The sequence below is a fragment of the Bos grunniens genome, chromosome 18 (genome assembly GCF_055505025.1).
Source record: "Bos grunniens cultivar Pamir isolate PY7600 chromosome 18, Bosgru_T2T1.0, whole genome shotgun sequence".
In the NCBI taxonomy this organism is placed as follows: Eukaryota; Metazoa; Chordata; class Mammalia; order Artiodactyla; family Bovidae; genus Bos; species Bos grunniens.
Window position 1 is genome coordinate 14,868,528 of NC_141182.1, and position 22,334 is coordinate 14,890,861.

The window sequence follows — 22,334 nt, forward strand, 5'->3', positions numbered from 1 at the left end:
CCGTAGTGCAGGTGGCGCAAACGTTCAGATCCGAGTCAGGTCCGACAGTAGACACCTGAGGCAAGGTCCCCACCTAGGCGCCTTGGCCTCACCGCGCATGCGCGAGACCCCGAGGTCCGCTGGAGGTGTGGTGCCCTATGACCTACTCGCCGCTGCACTGCGCGTGCGCGCGCCGAGCGGCGCGAGGTCTGAGGGGGAATGTCGCAGCGGCTGGTGGCGGCGGCCGGCAGCAGGGCGGTAGCGGGGCCGCTCGCCTTGCTGTGGCGGTGCGGCCTTGGCCCACGAGGGGGCAGGACGTTCGGGGCAGGCGTGAGGGCGCTCGGAACCGCTCAGCAGGTGAGCGGGGAGGCGCCGCCCGCCGATTCCGGGCGGCGGGGGCGGTGGTCGCTCTCGACGCCACGGTGACGCCATCCACGTGCGCCACCGGCGCGGGGAGCGGGTGAGGGAACCAGATGCGCGAACCGGAGCCCCAAAAGCGGAGGCGCGTCGGCGGCGGCCACAGCTCCGGCCAGCTGGCTGGTCCCGGGGCTCCAGCCCTTCCCAGCGGCTGAGGCGGCTGCCGCTGGCCCAAACAGGTCTCCATCTGCTTTCCTTCTTGTGGCCTCTTACGCCCTTTTCTTTGAAAGTTCCCTCAGCCTCTCAGTGCCCTGTCCACTGCCCCTGCGTTCTTGTTCCCCGCTCCCAAGAGCCGCGTTGAGCGAATTGCGTTCAAGCCTTGTTCCGCTGTGAGCCTACCTTGTTTTCTCGGACTCTGGCTCCGACTGCGAGGTGGTTTCCTCCTGGGCTCAGCGGTGATACCACTTCTGCTCAGTATCACAGGGTTGTTCTCCGTCATGATACAGTTTTGTAAAGTGTTACGTGTTTTTTATTCAGACAACATTCGTCGAGCCCAGTTCTACACTGTAATCATAGCTAACGTTGTTTGAGGGGTTTCATGCTGAGGGCGTTACAGGGAATGTCTCATTTAAGTCTTATCCCCGTCCGGCAGGTAGGCGCTGCACTAAACCCTGTTTTATAGGAGAGGAGACGCTAGAGCATAGCTAGTCAGTATCTCCGCTTTTAGATACTTCTGTATTGTACGCCTTCCTCTGGGTTAGATTCTCTGAAGTAGACCATATTTTAAGGTTTATTTTTGTATTGAGCATCCCAGGGGGACAGTGATCACGTAGATTTCTTTTGTGGCGGACTGATGTGGAGCCTCTGGATTTTGGTCAGAGAAAGCTGTCTTGATTTCAGACAGTATTGAAAGGGGAAGAAGGGGGCCCATGCGTTTGTTTTCTGTCCTGTTTCCAGGAGTGAACTTTTCCTTCTTACCTCTTCATTTTGGGGATGGTGCACTGTCAGTTTGATTGTTTTTGGCAATATCAGTGAAAGGAGAGCCTTTCATCTGTGGCTGTGTGGCAACTCAGGGGACTGTTCAAGTTGTTAGCTGGATGGAATGCAGTGATTGAGGGGTGCAACACAGCTGTGTCATGAGGCTCTGAATTCCATGGAGCTCAGTGGTTTTAGTTAGGGAGGGAGGAAGTTGGATGATCTTTGAATTCCTTTCCAGACAAAGCTGTTCCGCTGTGGAGTCTATTAGCCACGGCATCTCATCTGGAACAGATGTGAGCTCTCCTTTGAGGGACTTGAAGGCTAGACCTGGCGTGGGAAGGCTGGAGATGAAGTCGCAGTTTGCCTTTTGGTTAAAAGAAGTGTGGGAGCAGTCAGTACTCCTCAAGGGGAATCTTATGTTTTGGATGCTTCTCGCAGTTACGTTTTCATTGACTGAGCTTCCTACATTGTCCATTCCACTCCAGAAGGAGAACCAGACAACAACATGTAGGTAGCGTATTAGGAGGTATGAAGGAGAAGGAAACGGAACAGAAGGAGTAGACAGTGAAGAGAAGGGTGGAGGAGGATGAGTGCCACGCTGTGAGAGGTGGGGTAATCGACTCCTGAAGGATGTGAGGCTTGAGCAGGAACTGCCAGCAGATTTGCAAGCGCCTGCTGGGGCTGCACCTGTGTGCATCTGAGACACAGGCTGGAGTCACCTGATTCGTGACCTGATAAAGGACAGTGACACTTTGCCTGTTACGGGAAGACTGCTGTGCACAGCTTCACATGCTGGCTTTGCATATCCAGACACCAAGAATGGGTGGTAGATCCCTGTCTTTGAGAGCTGTATCTGACCTACTGTGGTCCCCTAAGCAAATCAAAACACTAAGTCATGAAATAAAGGAGAGGGATGTTTCTCAAGTTTTGAAGGCCTGATGATCGTACTTTGTCTTTCTAGGGCTGGAGACCTCCTAACACCTCTAGGAGCCCCAGCTCCCTCTCTGGGGAGGTGCTGGGGAAACCCTGGGGGCTGGGTGCCAGAGCACTCATCACATACCGCTGGCTCCCAGTCACCTTACCTCAGGCCCTCACCTCCCTCTCCTCACTTCTGCATTTTCCACCCGACACGGGAGGGCCTTGGGGAGCAGAGGGGGCCAGGACCATCTTCTTCTGTGAGCCTTTGTCTAGGCCTCCCCTTACGGTGACGTGACAACCTGTGTGACATTACGTTCTGGTCCCCTTGTGTGTGGTGACTTGCTCTGTGTGGGGAGGGGACACTCATGGAGCAAAGGCTCCAGGAGCCTCATCACCATTACTGCTGTGTCTCCTTCCTGAGCCCCTTGTTTATGGTTTTCCCGGATTTCAATAACATTCTCATGGCTTACCTGACTTTTTAGTGCTCTGAGGCCTCTGATAAGGATGTGTGAATGATTGGGCTTATCAGCAAATTAATAATTACTAAGAAATGGTGTTTGCACTGGGGAATAGCCTGCCACCTTAAAAGACGACACGGCTGAAATAACACAAGAGTCGTCATGTATGGATCCAGTTTCATTATAATAAAATATTGGGAACAATCCAAATCTTTGGTTGGGGTTTTTTGTTTGTTTAACCATTTATGGACCTTTTTAAAAAAGAATTTTATTTTTAATTGGAGGATAATTGCTTTACAATAATGTGTTGGTTTCTGCCCTGGATCAACATTTAAAACAGTTTTTTTTTTTAAAGTATTTTTTTTTCACATTTTTTAAAAAATTTTATTTTATTTTTAAACTTTACATAATTGTATTAGTTTTGCCAAATATCAAAATGAATCCGCCACAGGTATACATGTGTTCCCCATCCTGAACCTTCCTCCCTCCTCCCTCCCCATAAAGTATTTATTTATATTGGCTTTGCTGCGTCTTTGTGGCTGCGCGGGGGGCTACTCTCTAGTTGTGGTGCAAGGGCGTCTCATTGCAGTGGCTTGTCTTGTTTCAGAGCATGAGCTCTAGAGCAGGGTCTCAGCAGCTGTCCACAGGCTTATTTGCCCTTTGGCATGTGGAATCTTTCCGGATCAGGGATCGAACCTGTGTCCCCTGCATTGGCAGGTGGACTCTTAACCAGGGGACCACCAGGCAAGTCCTGGTTGAGGTATTTTGGCTGCAGTTAATACTCAGTGACTGCTTAGAGCTGTTTTTTTTTTTTACTGTGGTGGCTTCTGTTGTACTCGTTTTTCCTATAATGGCTTTTGACCTATGATAGTGAGAAACCAAAATTGTCTTTCATCCTGTCTTTAACTGATGTTAAGTATTGTTAGTAGCTTATGGTAATAAAAACTGTCATTTTCCTTTTTGAGAACTCAAGAAAATACAGGGTTTCTCAGGTGGTGCTGCCTGCCAGTACAGGAGACATAAGAGATATGGGTTCAATCCCTGGGTCAGGAAGATCCCTTAGAGAAGGGAACAGCAACCCATGGACAGAGGAGGTTGGTGGGCTACAGTTCATAGGGTCATAAAGAATCAGACACAACTGGAGCAAGTTAGCAGGCAGAAAATGTTTGCTTTCCTGACAAAACCACTGACCTGTGGCTGATCAAAGATAAATCGTAATACCCTTTGGTTTTTGAATTTCACATGATTTTAATGTTTGTTTTTAAGAGTTATTAATATTTGTTTTAATAGCTTCAGTGACAAAAATTGCCTCAGGCAGGAAGTGATTACTTAGCAGTTTTTTTTGATAGCTGTAGCTATAAAAATTCTTCATGTATTTCTGCACTGAATGTAGTTTCTGTTTCTCCTGCTTGAATCATATTTGTTTTTAAAGATTTTTTTTTTTGATGTGGACTGTTTTTAAAGTCTTTTTTGAATTTGTTACAATATTGCTTCTGTAGTTTATATTTTGTGTTTTTTGGCCACAAATCTTAGCTCCCCAACCAGGGATTGAATTCACAGTCCCTGTATTGGAAGGCAAAGTCTGAACACCTGGACCATCAGGGAAGTCACATTGAATCATATTTTTAATGAGATAAAGCAGGTAAAGGCTTCAGGTTTATGCCTGCACTCGAATCCTGGTCCTTTCCAACCTGGAACTGCCACTGTGAGAAGATGCTGCATCAGAATTTGTGGAAACTAATTCTGTCTCCCGTTTCAGTGTCTCCAGGGAATCCGCTTTCAGCAGTCGGCTCTGCAGATAAGACTGGCGTCAGTTTCCCATTGGCTGTGTTCAAAACCACCCAAAGGTATGTGTCTTTCTCCTGCCATCGTTAGCAGCATGAGGTCACAGGACCTGAGAGTGGCTTCCTTGGTGCCCTGTGTTTGTGGGGAGCAGGGACAGTGTGCATGACGGCCCAGGAGACCCAGGCCGCTCCTCTTCTAGCTTATATATGTATTGAGTCACACCTAGTTCCTCTCCCGTTTCTGGGTCACCTGCCCCACGTCTTTGCAGTGTTAATATATCAGTGAAGGTGGCAAAAGAGAGAAGGTGTTCCAGAAGGAAGTGGTGGGTGAATCTTTGGGAATGCTGGGGAGCAAGGCTTTGTTTCTGCACATCTGAGGGTTAAGCTGAGTCTCATGTTTGGAAAGCAGGACAGGGACCTCATGTCTATTGCAGTTAGTTTGGAGCACATGTGCCCTTTGAGCGCAGGTTATGGGCTGTGCAGTGGGTCTCGGAGAACCTGTGTGGGGAGGCTTGCAGAGTTTGGACTTGGAGGTGCGTGTCGATTGTACCAGGCTGAAGCCAGGAAGAAAATCGGCTTCTCCCTTACTCCTTTCCTGTTGGACAGTCTGGCTGCTTGTGTGAGTGTGGCGCGTGCTTTTAAAGTGCCAGAATCTCATCATTTTCCCTATGGGTTTGAGAAATTCTTTAAGAGGAGGAGAAGAAACACAGAATTAGAAATGCAACAGCTCATAAAACAGCTCGTAAAAGGAACAATTTGACCAATCAGACTATCAAAGTTTTACATTTGAGAATTTTTAATTTTTTTTAAACTTTTATTTTTGGTCATGCCACAAGCATATGGGGTCTGGGTTCCCCAACCAGGGATGGAACCTGGGCTTCCTGATGTGGAAGTATAAGATCCTAGCCACTGGACCACCAAGGCAGTCCCACACTTGAGAATTTTTGAAGCATTCATTAATTTTGGGATAATCGTGGGAGGTGGCGAGCAGGTGGGCCTGTGTGCAGGTGGTCTCAGCACTTCCTTCCCTTCACTGGTTTGTGGACATGGCCTCACTACCTTCCTTTGTCTTCGGGCCTCTGCACCTGCAAAGCTTGTGTGGATCTGAAGCCTCGACAAACCTATCTTTGATCATAAGTTTGGTGACGTGGGGGGTGTGCAGTAGTGTCTTCCTGCTTGGGGAGCCTGGAGCATCGTGAGAGAAGAGGCGTGCAGAGCTCGCTGGGAGGTGATTCGCTGTGACTGTAGGACTTCGTGTTTTGTCCTTCACGTTTATGCAGATCTTTGCTCTACCCTGTCCTGAGTTTGGCCTTCCAGGCATTGAGTTTTGGTTGTTGCTGTGGTGCCTGTACATCAGGGGCTGCTCTGGCCCCGTTTCTCCGGGAACTCTTGTGATGTCGTGCTCAGGCCCTGTGTCTTCTGCTGTTGACTGACACAGAAGTGATTTTTGTCTCACGCCTCTGTCTTTCTACCTTTTCTTTTCTCAGGGGAATGATTTTTTTTCTGTTTTGGGTTATTTTCTTAAGTTCTTTTGGGAAAACACATTCCTGTGTGTTCTTTACTCTCAACTCTTTCCTTCTGGTTTTGCACCAGAGTAACAATCTTGTGTTATTTCCCCTTGTCATTCTGTGTATGCTGAAATGCCTTCTGGATGTTTTAATGGGAGGAATAGTTGATTGAGTTGCCTATGCCCAGCTTTGCGGATGGTTCAGGCCACCTGACCGTTAGCTTGTACTTGGAGGTAGTGGGAGCTTTAGACCACAGATGGGTGTGTCCTGAGTGAGACCCATCCCCCCAGGACATTCTTGGCACCTGATGGAAGGGTAGGGGGGCTCCAGGAGTGTTTCTGGGGGTGCCCTGGTGTGGTTTGAGCTGTTACTACTTTACACGCACACGTTAAGAAAGAGGCTTGGGGACTGGGTTCAGTCATCTAGTCTGTGCGTCACAAATGTTCTGAGGGGTGATGACGTGAGTGCCAGCCTAAAGAGTTCTCTGGCTGTCCCGAGACTAGGACTTCATGCTTTCAGTGCCAAGGGCCCAGGTTCAGAGAGCTAAGATCCTGAAAGCCATGAGGCTCAGCCAGAAAAAAGCAAACCAAAAGGTAATGCCTCCTAGATCTCACCTGGCACACACACAGTCACTCTGATTTCAGAAAGCGCAAGAAACTGTTGTAAATTTCCCTTCTTGTCTGGGACTGTCTGGGATTGGTGTAGACTTGCAGTCTCCACTACCCTGGCCCCTGCCCTGATCCCAGGAGGGCACTGCAGGTTTTCCTCTCAGCTTGAGAAGCTCTGCCCCTTGCCACACGCAGCACTTGCTTTACGCTCCCCGTTTATCTCAAGGCAGCTGTGTTGGGGAAATTGTGTTTTGGAAGAGTTCTTCTCTTCTCTGAATCCTCTTTCTCTGGGCAGTTCGGTGTGACCATTCCCTGAGGTCAGAGTTTGTTTTCTCTTAGGAACTAGTGAACCAAAGGATGCTGGTCCTGGAGCGGACGGAGGGAAGAGAGGAGGAAAGCGGGATGACTTTGCCTGGTGGAAACGAATGCAGAAGGTTCGTGCGTGTCCGTAAGGGCCAGTTCCAGATGGCCTGTCACTTTTCTGAGGAAGTAATCACTGAGGGCTTGGGCTTTGTACAAACTAATTCAGAGATTCTAAGCAGTGGATTTAATTTCTAAAACTAAGATCTCCATCGGAGTTTTTAAAGACCCAGAGAAGCGATGGTCTCAGGAAGGCTAGCTGCTTTTCCCGAGTGGCCTGGGAGCTGCTGTGGCCTTACACACCGGCAGATGCTGCGCCCATGGAGGCCAGTGGCAGGGGGGGTTCAGGTGGAGGGCTTGGCGACTTCTCCCTCGTCTGTGAAAGGACATTTTTGTGAGAGAGCCACTCTCTTTCAGTGTAACCCATGTTGTGTTCTCTCCCTGCAGGGGAAGGTGCCCTGGGACGACAAGGATCTCCGCAGTCTGGCCGTGCTGGGGGCAGGTGTCGTTGCAGGATTTCTCTACTTCTATTTCCGAGATCCTGGGAAGGAAATCACTTGGAAGCACTTCGTGCAGTATTACCTGGCGAGAGGTCTGGTGAGAGGATTTGCACACTGCCAGCCTTGGAAGGAGATGGCCTGTCGGCCTCGGGGTGCAGATGTGACTACCTTGCTTCACCCCCACACCTGCCCACTCCCTGAAACACTCACTCATTGTGTGTTAGCTCTGGCTTCTCATTTCACTTGGTTCTGTTTGTGAATCTTGACACTGTAGTCGTGACTCTGACTCAGAGCCTTTCTCCTTGAGGGCACCCCTGGCCCACTGCTAGGCCCTGGACAGTAGGGGCCAGCACTGGGCTCTGAGTCACACCAGTGGAGTCCTCTGTCCTCCTCACACTTGGGCTTGAGCGTACACCTTCACAAACACAGTGGCCTTGCTCCCCGTTGCATGAACAGCGCACTGTTAAGGCTGGGCCTTCCTGCTGTGTGGTGACATCCGCAGGGAGTTCTCCTTTGCCCTGAGGTCTGTCCACATTCTGTCCTCAGGGAGGCCCGTGGTGATGGTTCTACATGGTGGGGGAAGGGCTGCTGCAGCCCCTTCTGCTGAGGACCTGCCCCCAGCAGGTGTGGCCTGAGGGGCGGGGGGAGACAGGTGTCCTGCTGTGCTTGCGGTCTGGATTGGTCCAGATGTTCCTCGAGGTCTTACGTGGCGGACAGTGACATGCTTATTCTGGAGCACAGCACAGCCCGGAGCACAGAAAGGTGACATGTCCATCCCCCCACTCAAGCCCACCTAATGCAGCCCTGGCCAAACCTGTGGTGCCTGATTGGGAGCTGACGCTCGCCTGGCCTAGCTAGACAAGGACCAGATCCCCTCACATAAGGGGACTTCCACATCAGCTGGGAGAGTCTAGCACCTGAACCTGAGGGCTGCGTCTTGTTCCAGCCCCTCTGAGCTGTCCGAAGAGGTCCCCTGATAAAATCTCAGAATGTCATGGAAATAAATGATGTTATGTGCAGAGGTCCCTGGCCTGGACCGGTTGTTCTTTTGTGAAAGGCTTGTTTAGGAACAAAAAACTATAACAAAACCTCAGTAGCGGACTTCGTTTCATTCAGTTCTTTACTTATGGCTGCATGGTGGGGTACGCGGGATCCAGTTCTGCTCCTAGGGATGGAACCCGCCCCCCGTGCTAGTGGCTCGAAGTCTCAACCACCGCACTGCTAGGGAAGCCCCTGCAGTCTTTGTTTCAAGCAGCGCTTTTGTTTCCCCTGGTCACAAACGTACCATGAAGTAAAAGTATAAAGCAGGAAGTCACCGTCTGTGCCCGCCCAGGGCCTTTTTCTGTGACCCTGTTGGCCACAGTCTGAAGGCGAGGCTGCTCACCCTTCTGTGCCCTCTGTCCCGTTGCACACTGGCAGTGAGCACTGCGGTGGGGAGGCATGAGGGGTCAGCTGGCAGGAGTCTTGCAGGGCCAGGAGGACATGCCACGCCCTTGTCTCATGAACCTGAGAACTGATGGGCCTGGCTGGCTGGGGCTCTGCATGTTGGCGGAAGAGAAACCAAGGGGGCAGTCGCCCGGAGTCCTGTCTGCCATGGTTTCTGGAGTCATGTTGGGTGGCGGTGAAGTTCCACACTCAGGATCATGTCCTCACTGGAATCCTGAGTGTTCCTGTGTTTTCCAGAAGGAGCTTAGTCGTGGTTAATGAGGTGGTGACAGCAGGCCTTGTCTGAAGCTCCCCAGAGAGAGTGTGGCTTCCAGGCGGTGGGCTGTAACCGGATGGACTGAGTGTTACGCACAAGTGTCAGAACAAGACTTTCATTTGTGTTCCTTTTGGAGTTTTTTTGTTTTTGGAATTTTTTGTTTTGTTTTTTTTTGGCCATGCTGCACATTTTGCGGGGTCTCAGCTTCCCACCTCAACCAGGGATTGAACTGGAGCCTAAAACTTATTTTAGGATCCTAACCACCAGGGAACTCCCCTCCTTTTAGAGTTTTAAGCCAGTTTGAAGGCTTAGTGCTCAGATGTGCCACATTTTAATTCATCTTCTTGAATCGGTTCCTGTTTATTGCCATAATCCCAGGCTAGAATTGTCCGTGTTGGTAGGAAGACAGAGCTGAAACTGTCCTGCAGAGTGTGAGCTATGCTGGGACAGGTGCCACCCATGCGTGTGGGGCTTGACTGAGACCGAGGCGCAGGGTGCTGTGCTGGTCCTGACTGGCTGTCTGTCTTCTAGGTGGATCGGCTGGAAGTGGTGAATAAACAGTTCGTGCGTGTTATTCCTGCCCCTGGGACATCACTCGAGGTGAGGACTGGGGTCAAGGCCAGTGTTCCATGTGTAGGCTTCGGTGTCAGTGTAAGGTGGAGTTTTCTGGGATTTCCCTGGCAGTCAAGTGGTTAGTAGCAGGTACCCTCACGGTCAAGGCCTCTGGTCCAGGAACTAAGATCCCACAAGCTGTGTGACCTGAAAAAAAATACATGATAGTTTTCTGTTTTATTGGAGAAGTGCCGCTCCTGGCTTCATTTTCCAGCACCCACCTGTGCTCATGTACCTGTAGAGAAGAGTCTTCCACGTAGCACAGGACTCTCCTGAAGCTGTAGCCATGCTTCAGTTTTGCCCAGTACCATGGACAGTCACCAGCTGAGATCCGAGAGGGGAGACTAAAATGACAGATAGGGGACAGAGGCAGACTCAGTCATCGATAGACATTTATACTTTGACCTCAAACCCAAGCCTGTGGTTTGGGGCCAGGACAGGAGGCCCATCAGAGCCGCTCAGGACTTTGCTGTGAGAGAAGCTGGGGAGCGGGTGGTGGCCATGGGGGGCAGCCCCCTACAGCGCTTGGCACCTCGGTTTCTGCAGAAGTATGCATGGTTCAGCATTGGCAGTGTGGACACCTTTGAGCGCAACCTGGAGACCGCCCAATGGGAGCTAGGCATCGAGCCCCCCAACCAGACGGCCGTGGTCTACACCACCGAGAGCGATGGGTGAGCGGGTGTGGTCGGGCCCTGGTACTGGACACGTAGCACTTCCTGCTGAACTTGTTCAGGCATGTTGTAGGTGTCTTCTGGTAGTCAGTGTCTATGGTAAAGACAAGTTTGTTAGCTGTGTTTTTACTGGGGAAAGAATTGGTGGGGAAATGTTTAGCTTGGTAGCCTGAGGGCTGTGGTGCGGCAGCAGGGCAGAACTAGCTGGAAGGAGGCCGTGCTGGGTCAGGGGGTTTCTGGAGACAGCCCACAGCTACCCTGCCGTGCCCACAGGGGCAGTCAGGCAGACAGATGCTCGTGGACAGGACCTTTACAGTGGGTGAGGCCGTGTGTCCAGACGGACAGTGCTTGCTTTTGTGTAGCAGAGCCAGGTCCACTGTTCACAGCCTGTCTCTCAAGGGAATGTGACAGATGGTTTTCTTGGCCTTTCTAGGACTTTCTTGCGAAGCCTGGTGCCCACCCTTCTCCTGATTGGCATCTTCCTCTATGCCATGAGGAGGGGTCCAATGGGGGCTGGGCGTGGTGGGCGAGGAGGGGGCCTCTTCGGCATTGGTGAGACAATAGCCAAGATCATCAAAGATGACATCGGTGTGCGGTTTGCAGACGTGGCTGGTTGCGAAGAAGCCAAGCTGGAGATCATGGAGTTTGTGAATTTCCTGAAGAACCCCAAACAGTACCAGGACCTTGGGGCCAAAATTCCAAAGGTACTGACATGAGAGAGCACGCGGTGGTGCTTGAGCCAGAACCAAGCAGCTTCTGGTAATGATTCTGTGTTTTATTAATCACATCGAGAAGTGGAAATAGCATTCGCAGAGTCGAATCCTCTTATCTGGTAACAGTGTAAGCAGTGCACACCCACCTGTGTTTATTTCACCTGCCAGCACAGATGCCCGTGCTTTGTTTAGAAAACAGGCCTTCCTTTGAGTGTGACACCCGCGATTAGATTCTCTGTTCAGTACCCTGCACAAAGCACTACAGTTTTTTTTTTAAATGGAAAGTTTGCATTTTTTTGTTTAAAGTTTTAGGGTGTACTGGGTCTTCATTGCCGTGTGCAGGCTTTCTCTAGTTGCAGAGAGTGAGGGCCGCTCTCTAGTTCTGGTGCAAGGGCTGCTCACGGCGGTGGCTCCTTTTGTGCTCTAGGGTGCACGAGCTTCGGTAGTTGTGGCACACGGGCTTACTTGCTCCTTGGTTTGTGGGATCTTCCCTGAGCAGGGATTGAGCCTTTGTTGCCTGCTTTGGCAGGCAGCTGCTTTACCACCGTGCCACCAGGAAAGCCTTTGTCAGTAGTTTTGTTTCTCTAAATTGAACTGAGAACTTTAAAGCAGTTATAAGCACAGAATCATATATTTTTATCACATTTTCTTACTATTTCAGTTTTTTGTCCGTTCAGTTTGACAGCATTTTTTTCTTTAATAATTTGCCTTGATTTATTATATTAACAGTTTCAGCTTTGTTTTTGAAGAAAGGACTTTCTATTCTATTATTTATTGTTAAAGTATATAATTAAAGCAAGTGCAGGGAATTCCCTGATCCAGAGGTTAGGACACCACACTTTCATGGCTGGGGCCCAGGTACAGTTCCTGGTTGGGGAACTGAGATCCTACAAGCTGTGTGGCATAGCCAGAAAACCCAAGAAAAAAAAGAACCGACAAGTACCAACTGCCGTGAACGGGTCTGGGGTCAGCTGCCTGTCAGATAACCCACGACCCAGCAGTGGGACAGGTGTGCAGCGTGGACGTGGGTCGAGGCTCTGCACACAGGAAGTGACACTGTGGAGATTGTGGCCGCTGGCTTTCCCTGCAGGTGGCTCTGGGTGTCATGGATGTTCAGGGGCCCCAGCAGTAGCTGAACCCCTTCCTAGAAAGGTCTGCATCTCACATGGAAGAGGGTCACAGACCACGCCCTCCCCCGCCCACCCCACGCAAGGCGTCTCTGGGCTCTAGATCAGGCTGCGAGCTCTCTAGGGTGGAGACTCAGTGCACTGACTTTCCTGGTAACCCTGTATGCTTCCCTGAGACTGTCCTGAACAGCAGAGAACGTGACTGACCTCTGGAGATTAGGCGGCAGGAGGCCTGTGCTTCTCTTTGACCACCTGGTAAGGTTGGCTGGAAAACTGGGCTGTGGTGGGCCCAGGGGTCCCCTGGTCCCATGGCCCACTGTCTTGTGGAGACCCTTTGTGAGTCCATATCCATGTTTATGGGGCCCTGGGGCCCTGGTGCCTTGTGAGTTTGTTTTGAGGCTCCCTCATCCTCCTTAGCTCTATATGTTTTGTTTTTATTTTTACAGACTTAGAAAAAACAACTTTTTTGTTTCTTTTGAAATAAGTAGATGTTGGCAATGGCACCCCACTCCAGTACTTTTGCCTGGAAAATCCCATGGACGGAGGAGCCTGGTAGGCTGCAGTCCATGGGGTCGCTAGAGTCAGACATGACTGAACGACTTCCCTTTCACTTTTCACTTTCATGTATCGGAGAAGGAAATGGCAACCCACTCCAGTGTCCTTGCCTGGAGAATCCCAGGGACGGGGGAGCCTGGTGGGCTGCCGTCTATGGGGTTGCACAGAGTCGGACACGACTGAAGCGACTTAGCAGCAGCAGCAGCAACCCATACTGTCAACTAGAAATGAAGTAGTGTGACCCCCCGCCCCCCACCCCTTTAAGTCCCTTCTCATGAAAGGAATACCTAGGTGTGTTACTGGGTGCGAATTTCAGCCTTGAGTCAGTCTAGAACAAGGCAGGTTGCGGACAGAACCACACACAGGTGCTGCTGTCAGACCTGCTGGACAGAATCATGGGAGCGAGTGTGGGGAGGGCCTCTTGCTCTTCCTGGTGTGAGTTGGCGTGTTTCATAGAGCAATTTGCTAGTAACTGTTAAAGTAAACATTGGACCGCGAGATCCATTGAGTCCTGCCCTGGGAGCATCACTTGAAGAAATAACCTGCTCGGTTGGGCTGGAGCTTTGGGGGGTTTCCTCTACCTGCAGCATTTGAACTTTTCATGGTGAATGCACATTTGTTTTACAAGCAGAAAGTTTCAAATGGAAGGCACACCTCAGCCAAAAGCGTGGAGTAGGCCAAGGAGTCAGTGGAACGAGACTTTCCTTGGCCCTGTCTCTCCCCTTTCAGAACCAGGTGTCGCCTTTCTGTTTCAGGGAGCCCTGCTCACAGGTCCTCCCGGTACCGGCAAGACGCTTCTCGCCAAGGCAACCGCAGGGGAGGCTGGTGTGCCCTTCATCACCGTGAATGGGTCTGAGTTCCTGGAGATGTTTGTTGGTGTTGGCCCAGCTCGGGTAGGTAGAGGCACACTTGTCCTTGCCCTGGCCTTCAGGTGGGACCCTGGGGACGGGTGCAGGGCACAGCACGGATGTAAAAACGACCTGGCAAGCAGACAGAGCGGCCGAGGTGGGAGTCAAGCCCCAGAGGTGGGCTGAGCCCAGGGAACTTAGTCCTGTCCTGGCGCCAGTGACAGAGCAAAACTGTGTGTGGACCCCGTTTCAGGTTCGTGACATGTTTGCACTGGCCCGGAAAAACGCTCCCTGTATCTTGTTTGTGGACGAGATTGATGCAATTGGCCGGAAGCGTGGCCGTGGGCACTTTGGAGGCCAGAGTGAGCAGGAGAACACCCTGAACCAGCTGCTCGTGGAGATGGACGGTGAGCGGGCTTGCTCTCTGGGCAGAGCTCCCCGGGCGAGACTCCCGCTCAGTCAGTCTGAGGAAGGCTGTCCTCAGGCCCCACGGTGCAGGGAGCTCCCTCCGAGCTCAGTGGCTGCATGAGGGCTGACGCCCAGGCTGCGTCCTCGCCGCCTCTGTCCTGCTGCCTCCTGCTCCAGAACCCTCTCTCCACCTCAGGACTCCTGTTCAGGCAGGGTCTGGTCCGGGTAACAGCCACGGGCCTGCTGCTGCCTCTTGGGGAAGGTCCGGTCTGGGGTGATAGCCATGGGCCTGCTGCAGCCTTCTCGGTGAGGGTCTGGGCGTTTGTGCCAGGTTCGAATTTGGAGAAGCTTTGACTGAACCTTTGGCAGGTCCTGTGCTCACTTGGCTTTGTAGCTAAGTCAGGGTACCCAGCGTGACCCCAGGTTGGTCACTTGCTGGGAGGAATCCGTGGGTCCTTGGATTCATAATCACGGTTGACTGCCAGGCCAGGACACGGGAGAATCATGGGGAGCAGGTGCTTGGGCTGGGAAGGTAGCCACAGCCTCCAGAGCTCTCTGCCCACTGAGTCTGGGTCGCAGCTTCTTCCTGGCAGCCAGTTGGGGGACACTCAGGAGTGTCATCGACTAGGACAGGGTTTCCCCTGGGGCTGGTCACATGGCAGTCTTTAACCAGCATGGGTCACAACCCCTGCCTCCCAGGAGGAAATATCATCTACTCAGATGACTGAGGCATGCGGGGCCTCTCCCTGAATCCCAGGTCCTGGGGCGGCCGAGGGCCCCAGCTGACCTTTCTGAGGATGAGTGCTGGTGAGTCAGGCCCTCACCCTGCTGGGTACCCCCATCCTCTCCCCACTGCATCTCCCCTGCTCTCGCCCAGCCTGGCTCCCTGGGCCCAGCAAGCTGTCCAGGACCTGGGTGGAGGGGTCTGCGTGGCTCCTGCAGCTCACTGTGTGGTGTGAGAGGTTGGCAGGGATCAGTACCAAATTAAGATAGGAGTTTACACCCTGAGACTGGGCCATGGGCCTCCCAGTTGGCTGAGGAAGGTTGGGTTACAGCCAGAGCCACCGTTTGCTGCCTGTCCCTGGGTGGGCAGTGGTCCCGGAAAGTGGGGACCAGATGTGCAGGGGAGAGGAGATAGCTGCTGGCCGGGCCCTGCCTGGGCTCACCTCCTTCTCGTATCCAGGATTCAACTCTACCACGAACGTTGTCGTGCTGGCTGGAACCAACCGCCCTGACGTCCTTGACCCAGCTCTGATGCGGCCGGGCCGCTTCGACCGTCAGATTTACATTGGTGAGTGTGCTGAGGGTTGAAAGTTTGGTTCGATCATTAGCTATGTATTTGGAGGAGGTTTTGAGGTGCCCTAAAGCAGCTAACCCCACTTGTGAAACAGTGGAGGTGCAGGACTGGGCCCCACTTCAGGATGAACAGGTGTGGCTGGGATGCGGAAAAGGTCATAGCAGTCCATGCAGCTGAGAGTGAGGTGACAGTGTTGGGTCCTTCAGCTTTTCTTTTTTGTGCACTGTTTACGAGAGAAGCATTCACCCTGGCCTTTCCCACTTGTGAGCAGGTCCTAGAAATTTAGGACCTCATTCCTGCCCAGGTCCCCTGCTGCCAGAGCAGCCATCCTGGGGATTGAGTTGTGCGGACTAGAGGCCCCACAGTGAGGAAGGGAGAGCTGAATGGATGTGACCTGTGGGTCGTTTCTGCCACCGGGACCTCTGGCCCTGGTCGGGTAGTCGAGTGTGCAGTGCAGACAAGCAGGAGAGGGTCCTCCTGGCCCTGGTGAAGCGGCTGAAGGTGACCCTGCCCTGGCCACCTGTACCTCTCTCTCTCTCTCTCAGGGCCCCCGGACATCAAAGGCAGGTCATCTATCTTCAGGGTCCACCTGCGTCCACTCAAGTTGGACGAGAGCCTCAGCAAGGATGCTCTGGCAAGAAAGCTTGCGGCCCTCACTCCAGGCTTCACAGGTGAGTGATGGAGGCCAGGCGGCTGCCCTGGGGCTGGCCGCATCATCAGCAGGTGGTGTCTGGTTGTGCCATTTGGTCCTGAAACTGCGCCCTTGTCTTTAGGACTGTGAATCTGGTGGGCACACCCGAGGCCCCAAAACTGGCTTTTGTCGGCTTTCACTGTGCCCCCACCCACCGCCCCACCGCCCCGGGAACGTAATGTGGTGACAAGGCCCCATCCTCTTGGTATGCTGCTTAGGGAAGAAGTCCTGCTCCACCCTTGCCACACTGCGTAAGAGATCTGAGTCTGCACACCCAGGAAGTGGGATAAAGTACGAGACGCCCACACTGAGACAGCATCATCTGTGTTGGTCAGATGTAGGGAGAGGCCTTGAGACCAGCAAGACCACAGGGTAGCAGCTGACTTCTTTTGGAAATGGAGCCCAGGAGGCAGTGAGTCAGGCAGAACTATTCTTCCGTAGTAAAGGAGAAATTAAGGCATCCCGTATAAAGGACAGGTGTGTAAAACCATAATCACATATCTGTGTTAATGGGCACACAGTGTAGAAAGATGTAACCTGTGAAGGTGAGAGGGGCTGCATAGGAGCAGAACCTTTGTACATTGTGAAGCTGGATCCTCAGGAGCTGCCAGGAGCTACCTGGAGCTGCCAGGGTATAGAAGAGCCACACAGCCTGTAAGAACAAAGTGGCAGACACTTCCCCAACGTGGAGCTTCTGAGGGTGGGCGCGGACCATCAGGATAAAAGTGAGAGGCCAGGTGTGTGCCTGTGCATCTCGGTCAGTTGTTTTGTCAAGGGTGTGAAGACCATCCAGCGCAGAAAGAATAGTCTGTTTGACCAGGTATTCACAAGCAAAAGGATGAAACTGGACGTTAGACCACATGTAGCAGTCAACTCGGAGTGGATAAGAGACCTGAGCAGTGGGGCGAGAACTGTAAAACGTCTTAAAATCTTGGATTTGGCAATGGTTTCTTAAAGCACAGACTGCAAGTGAGAAAACAAAATAGAATTTTTCAAAACTGAAATCTTTTGTGCATGGAGAGACATTATTGATGTGATGAAAAGAGCCTACAGAAAGGAAGAGAATGTTTGGAAATTATGCACCTGGTAGGGTCTAGAATCCACAATATATACAGAACCCAATTTAAAAATGGGAAAAGGGTTTGAATAGACATTTCTCCAAAGTATATAGATGGCCAGAAACCATGTGAGAAGGTGGTCATGGTATTAGTTATTAGGGAAACGCGTATCAAAAGCACAGTTTGACACCACCTCACGCCCACCAGGGTGGCCGTAAAAGATGGAGGGTTGGCAGGGATGTAGGGAAACGAGCACGCTCATATGTTGCTGGTGGGGATGTGAAGTAGTGTGGCTGTGGAAGTCGGCCTGGCACTTCTAGAAGTAAATACAGTTAGCATATGACCCCCAGTTCCACTCCTACATAAGAGAATTGAAAACATTTGTCTGCATAAAGGCTTGCACATGGATGTTCACAGCAGCATTACTCATAATAGCTAAACAGTGGAGACCACCCCAGTGTCCAGCAGCGTGTCACCAGTAGATGCGTGTACTGTGGGCAGAACCTGCAGATAGAGCTGGCCGTGTTACATGAGTGACTCGAGCATCTGTGCAATCCGGTGTCTCCTGTGGCTGCCTCAGGGCAGATGGAACCTGATTCAGCCATGAAAAGGAATGAAATACCAGGACACGCTCCTGACAGTGGATGAATGGAAAAACACTGTGTCGTGTGAAAGGAGCACACACAAAACACACACCATATACTGTGTGGTTGCACATATGTGAGACTTCCGGGATGGGCATGTCTAAAGACGTAGATGGCAGAGTCATGTTCGGCTAAGCCTGGGTACAGGATCTAGCCCCAGACAGCACCTTCATGTTGGGGATGTCTGAGATGAGATGACAGCAGTCGTCACACATCTTGATGAAATTACTGAAAGTCTTTGACGTGCACATTTTTAAATGGATAGATTTTATGTTAAATGAATCACATCTCAGGAAATCACTGAGCCAGAAAATTGGCTGAAAGCAGCAGTGACTGACAGAGCAGGTCCTGTTTCCTTCACGCCCTTGACCTGTTTTAGCTCTGGCTCCAGTACTGCAGAGTTCCTGTGACAGCCTGCCCTGGGCCCCTGATGGACGATTTCTTCTCTGGGTCAGGTGCTGATATTTCTAATGTTTGCAATGAAGCCGCCCTGATCGCCGCCCGCCACCTAAACCCCTCTGTCGGGGAGAAGCACTTCGAGCAGGCCATCGAGAGGGTCATTGGAGGTAAGTTGGGCCACCATGGGTGAGTTTCCACCCTGGGGCCCCAGGCTCACTTCAGGGTACTCCACCTGGGCAGCTCTCCAGACCCAGATCTGGGACGTGGGACCTGCCAGCAGCTCTCCTGCTCTTCCTGGAGCAACATTCAGAATCTCAGAGAATTGTAACCTCCAGGGTGCTGAGTCAGACCTCGGTCCGGGTGCCCACTGTGCCCTAGAGGATGGCCTGCTGGGTGCTTCCCTGGGAAGTTTGCCGGGGTCCCCAGTGCTCCCAGTGGCCAGCGTACCCAGAGAGGGTGCAGGCTTCAGCCTGAGGGGTCAAGGTCTCGGAGTGCCATCCTGGGGACAGAGGTCAGGGAGGCATCCGTGTGGCCAGCAGCCATCCACGACCCCACCTCACAGCTGTGAGCACCAGCCCGTCTAGATGGCAGGTAGCCAGAGTTGCTTCGTCTACTTCACTTTGTATTGAGGTGTGACACGTACGCAGGCATGTAGTGTCAGGAGCCCAAGGCACTTGCCACGGCTGTTTGGGGCTGTCATGGGCCATGCTGAGCTGAGCTGCCGTGAAACTGACTCACACTAGTTGTGCCTCTCCGTGCCCTGTTCTCTGCCTGTGACTGGGTGTACAGGGTGTAGAGAACGCTCCTGTCTCCCTGCTTTGGCTTCACTACCAGTTGAGCCACAGAGTAGCTAACACTGCTGCCTAAGAACAGGTCTCCCTGAGCATATGTTGCTTGCACAGGAAGTGGAATGGGTGCGGGATGTCTGCAGAGCAGAAGGCAGCTTAGCGTCTGGTTTGCAGGGACAGACCCCTGTGGGCCTGAGCAGTGTGTGTGGAGCTGACAGGCTGCAGGTCTGCTCTGATCAGCCCCCCGAACCCTGGAGTGGGGGCTTGGTTCCCACCACTTCGCTGGCGTTCCTCCTGTGCCTCTCACCAGGAGTGTGACTTGCAGGCCTTGAGAAGAAGACACAGGTCCTGCAGCCTGGCGAGAAGATGACGGTGGCCTACCACGAGGCTGGCCATGCGGTGGTGGGCTGGTTCCTGGAACACGCAGACCCCCTGCTCAAGGTCAGTCCAGCCCCTTACACATCTCCTGTGGGTCCAGGGCCTGCTCCCACCCCGAGGGCCATGTGTGCACAGTGTGTTGCGGGTGTCAGCCCTTTGGCTTTTGAAGAGATGGAACCGTCTAGAATGTGTCCTTGAAGGGTGGGTGGGAGGGCAGGGGCGGGGTGCTGGTTCCAGGAGGGGTCTGGATCTGGACACCTGACACCTGGAAGTTCCTGGTTGAACTCACCTCACTGCAAGCTTCTCCCCGAAGGCAGGCCCCTCCACAGCTTCCTGGGGACTGTGGGACAGAGGGTGTTTTTGAGTTCACCCTCAAGGTGACCCCCTGTGTGTGCTGGGGCCCAGGGTCTCCTCTCCTCCCACACTTATGGAGATGGGTGGTGGTCAGGGGCCCTGGGGATGACAGGGCGCCCTGCTGTGTCTGACAGGTGTCCATCGTCCCCCGGGGCAAGGGGCTCGGCTATGCCCAGTGTCTGCCCAGGGAGCAGTACCTGTACACACGGGAGCAGCTCTTTGACCGCATGTGTGCCATGCTGGGCGGCCGCGTGGCTGAGCAGCTGTTCTTCGGGCGGGTCACCACGGGGGCCCAGGATGACCTGAGGAAGGTCACCCAGAGCGCCTATGCCCAGGTAGAGCAGCAGCCTTGGGGGGTGGGGGGCAGGGGGCTCTGCACCGGGCTGACCCCGGCACTCGCCTCCTGCAGATTGTGCAGTTCGGGATGAGCGAGAAGCTGGGCCAGGTGTCCTTCGATCTCCCACGGCCAGGTGAGGCGCTGGTGGAGAAACCGTTCAGCGAGGCCACGGCCCAGCTCATAGACGAGGAGGTGCGGCGGCTCATTGGTTCTGCGCATGCGCGCACCCTGGACCTGCTCACGCGCTGCCACGAGCAGGTGGACAAGGCAAGTGGGTGGCCGGACCCCGGGCGCGGGCGGGGCTCTGCAGGCCAGGCGGCCGGCTGACAGCTGCTGGGTGTGCAGGTGGGCAGGCGGCTGCTGGAGAAGGAGGTGCTGGAGCGGGCGGACATGGTGGAGCTGCTCGGGCCGCGGCCGTTCGCCGAGAAGGTCACCTACGAGGAGCTCGTGGAGGGCACCGGCGGCCTGGAGGAGGACACGGCCCTTCCCGAGGGTCTACAGGGCTGGCGTGGGGGGCCCACTGCAGGAGAGCCCAGCCTAGCGCCTCCGCCTGGAGAGCAGCCTCTGGGACCCCAGGAAGCAAATTAAAGCACATATAACCTGGAGCAATGGCACCCCACTCCAGTACTCTTGCCAGGAAAATCCCACTGACGGAGGAGCCTGGTGGGCTGCAGTCCATGGGGTCGCTGAGAGTCGGACACGACTGAGCCACTTCACTTTCACTTTTCACTTTCACACATTGGAGAAGGAAATGGCAAGCCACTCCAGTGTTCTTGCCTGGAGAATCCCAGGGACGGGGGAGCCTGGTGGGCTGCCGTCTATGGGGTCGCATAGAGTCGGACACGACTGAAGTGACTTAGCAGCAGCAGCAGAACCCGCAAACAGCTTTCTTCCAATCAGGGTCCTTGAAGACCATGGGCTTCCTGCTCCTTGCAGGCACCCTTCCACCGAGGGGAGCTGCGACCTGGTCACTGCAAGTGCCCTCACCTGCCTCAGGGAGAGAAGGCCCAGTTCAGAAGCCCTCAGGTTGTGAGGTTCAGCAGAAGTGTGTAAGCCCAGAATCTAGGGAATGGCAGTTTGGGTAGTGGAAAGCTAGCTGGTTCTCACGGATGGAGTTCAGGACTCCCACAGCCTTATGGCCAGGGTGGGGGGCGGCTTAGGGGTCTGAACCTGAGGGGGAGGGGTTGCCGTTTTCTCAGGGTGGGGCTTTGTTGCTGGCATGTCTCTGGGAAGCTGTTCCTGGTGGCCTGGTTTTGTTAGAATCCAGAAGGTGACTCTGGACAGGACAGCCCCTGGGGGTGCAGCTAAGCTCTTGGGCTGAGGCCGGCAGTTGTCTGGTTGGACCTGGAGCGAGACTAGGGCCCGGTTCCAGGGAGCTGGGGTTAGTGGAAATGGCCCCACAGGTCCCCAGCACACAGCCAGGGGGCTGGAGTCTTCAGAGTCATGATGGTAGCAGCAGTTCCTGCCTTGAAGGGATGGGGGGACAGGCATTCTGGGCTGACAGTGAGTGAAGGGGTGCCACCCCATGTTCCCCCCTGTTGCCAGCCCAGCCTACATACAGGGCCTTGGGGATGAAATTTTCCACATCGTTTGGTATGTTTGCCTCAAAAATAGAATTTCCAACTTGGGACAAACACTTTCAACTTTGCTCTTTGTAGAACATGTATTGTTGATATTCTTGTCTCTGGGGCTTGCCCTGTATTGCAGCCTCCACCATTTAGCCTCTGTGCTGAACTGCTGGGGACCCTGCAGGGGCCTGTTCTGGGACCTTCTGATGGAGGTAGGATGCTCCCTCATCTCAGGAAAGCCCTATGTTGTCCCAAGCCTGGGGTGCTGCCCCTCCCCAGGTCCAGGGCACACCCCTGGTGATAGCGCCCCTGCGTGTGGGCCCTGTCCCCTCACCCCCTCCTGTCTCCTCAGCTCCCTTCATCTGGCTGAGCACCTGGGCTGAGGCCTGGCTGAGAGTGTCTGCTCAGGGAGGCTCCACCCTGTGGGAGGAATTGCCTGCTCTCTTCTTACTCTTCTACTCACAGACTGGCCCTTCCTGCTGGCTGCCTCCCCAGATCCTGCCCTGGGCTGGGAGGAGTCTTTTGGGGCTGCCTCTTCCAGCCTGGGCTTGTGGGGACAGAGCCAAATGCTAGCCCCCCGTGTGTCACAGTGGAGCCCCCAGAGGCTTCAGCTGGGGGAGGACCAGAGCACAGAGCTCTTGGAGGTTCCTAGAGCAGCCAGCCCCCTGCCCCTGCCCAGCCCTCACCCCTGAGCTCTAGTGTCAGCTGGAAAGGAAGACACTGGTCCGCGAGAC

At 53.5% G+C, this 22,334-nt stretch overlaps 1 protein-coding gene across 6 annotated transcripts; it reads left to right on the forward strand.

Moving 5' to 3' along the window:
- The first annotated feature begins 174 nt into the window (after positions 1-174).
- On the forward strand, positions 175-20,637 carry LOC147353127 (mitochondrial inner membrane m-AAA protease component AFG3L1). Of its 6 annotated transcripts, none has more exons than XR_015145426.1 (16): positions 175-336; positions 4,450-4,537; positions 6,930-7,024; positions 7,398-7,547; positions 9,684-9,752; positions 10,311-10,435; positions 10,869-11,139; positions 13,586-13,723; positions 13,932-14,085; positions 14,786-15,377; positions 15,929-16,054; positions 18,232-18,342; positions 19,289-19,404; positions 19,830-20,030; positions 20,105-20,299; positions 20,378-20,637. XR_015145426.1 is itself a non-coding variant. In XM_086350502.1 (16 exons), the coding sequence occupies exons 1-16, from the start codon at positions 199-201 to the stop codon at positions 20,618-20,620; spliced, it is 2,328 nt and encodes a 775-aa protein (XP_086206628.1). In that variant the 5' UTR covers positions 175-198; the 3' UTR covers positions 20,621-20,637. The 6 variants fall into 6 exon arrangements, 5 of the variants coding, with proteins under 5 accessions (XP_086206628.1, XP_086206629.1, XP_086206633.1 ...); XM_086350502.1 differs by having other exon boundaries at positions 15,270-15,377; XM_086350503.1 differs by having other exon boundaries at positions 7,398-7,542; positions 15,270-15,377.
- Positions 20,638-22,334: the final 1,697 nt, after the last annotated feature.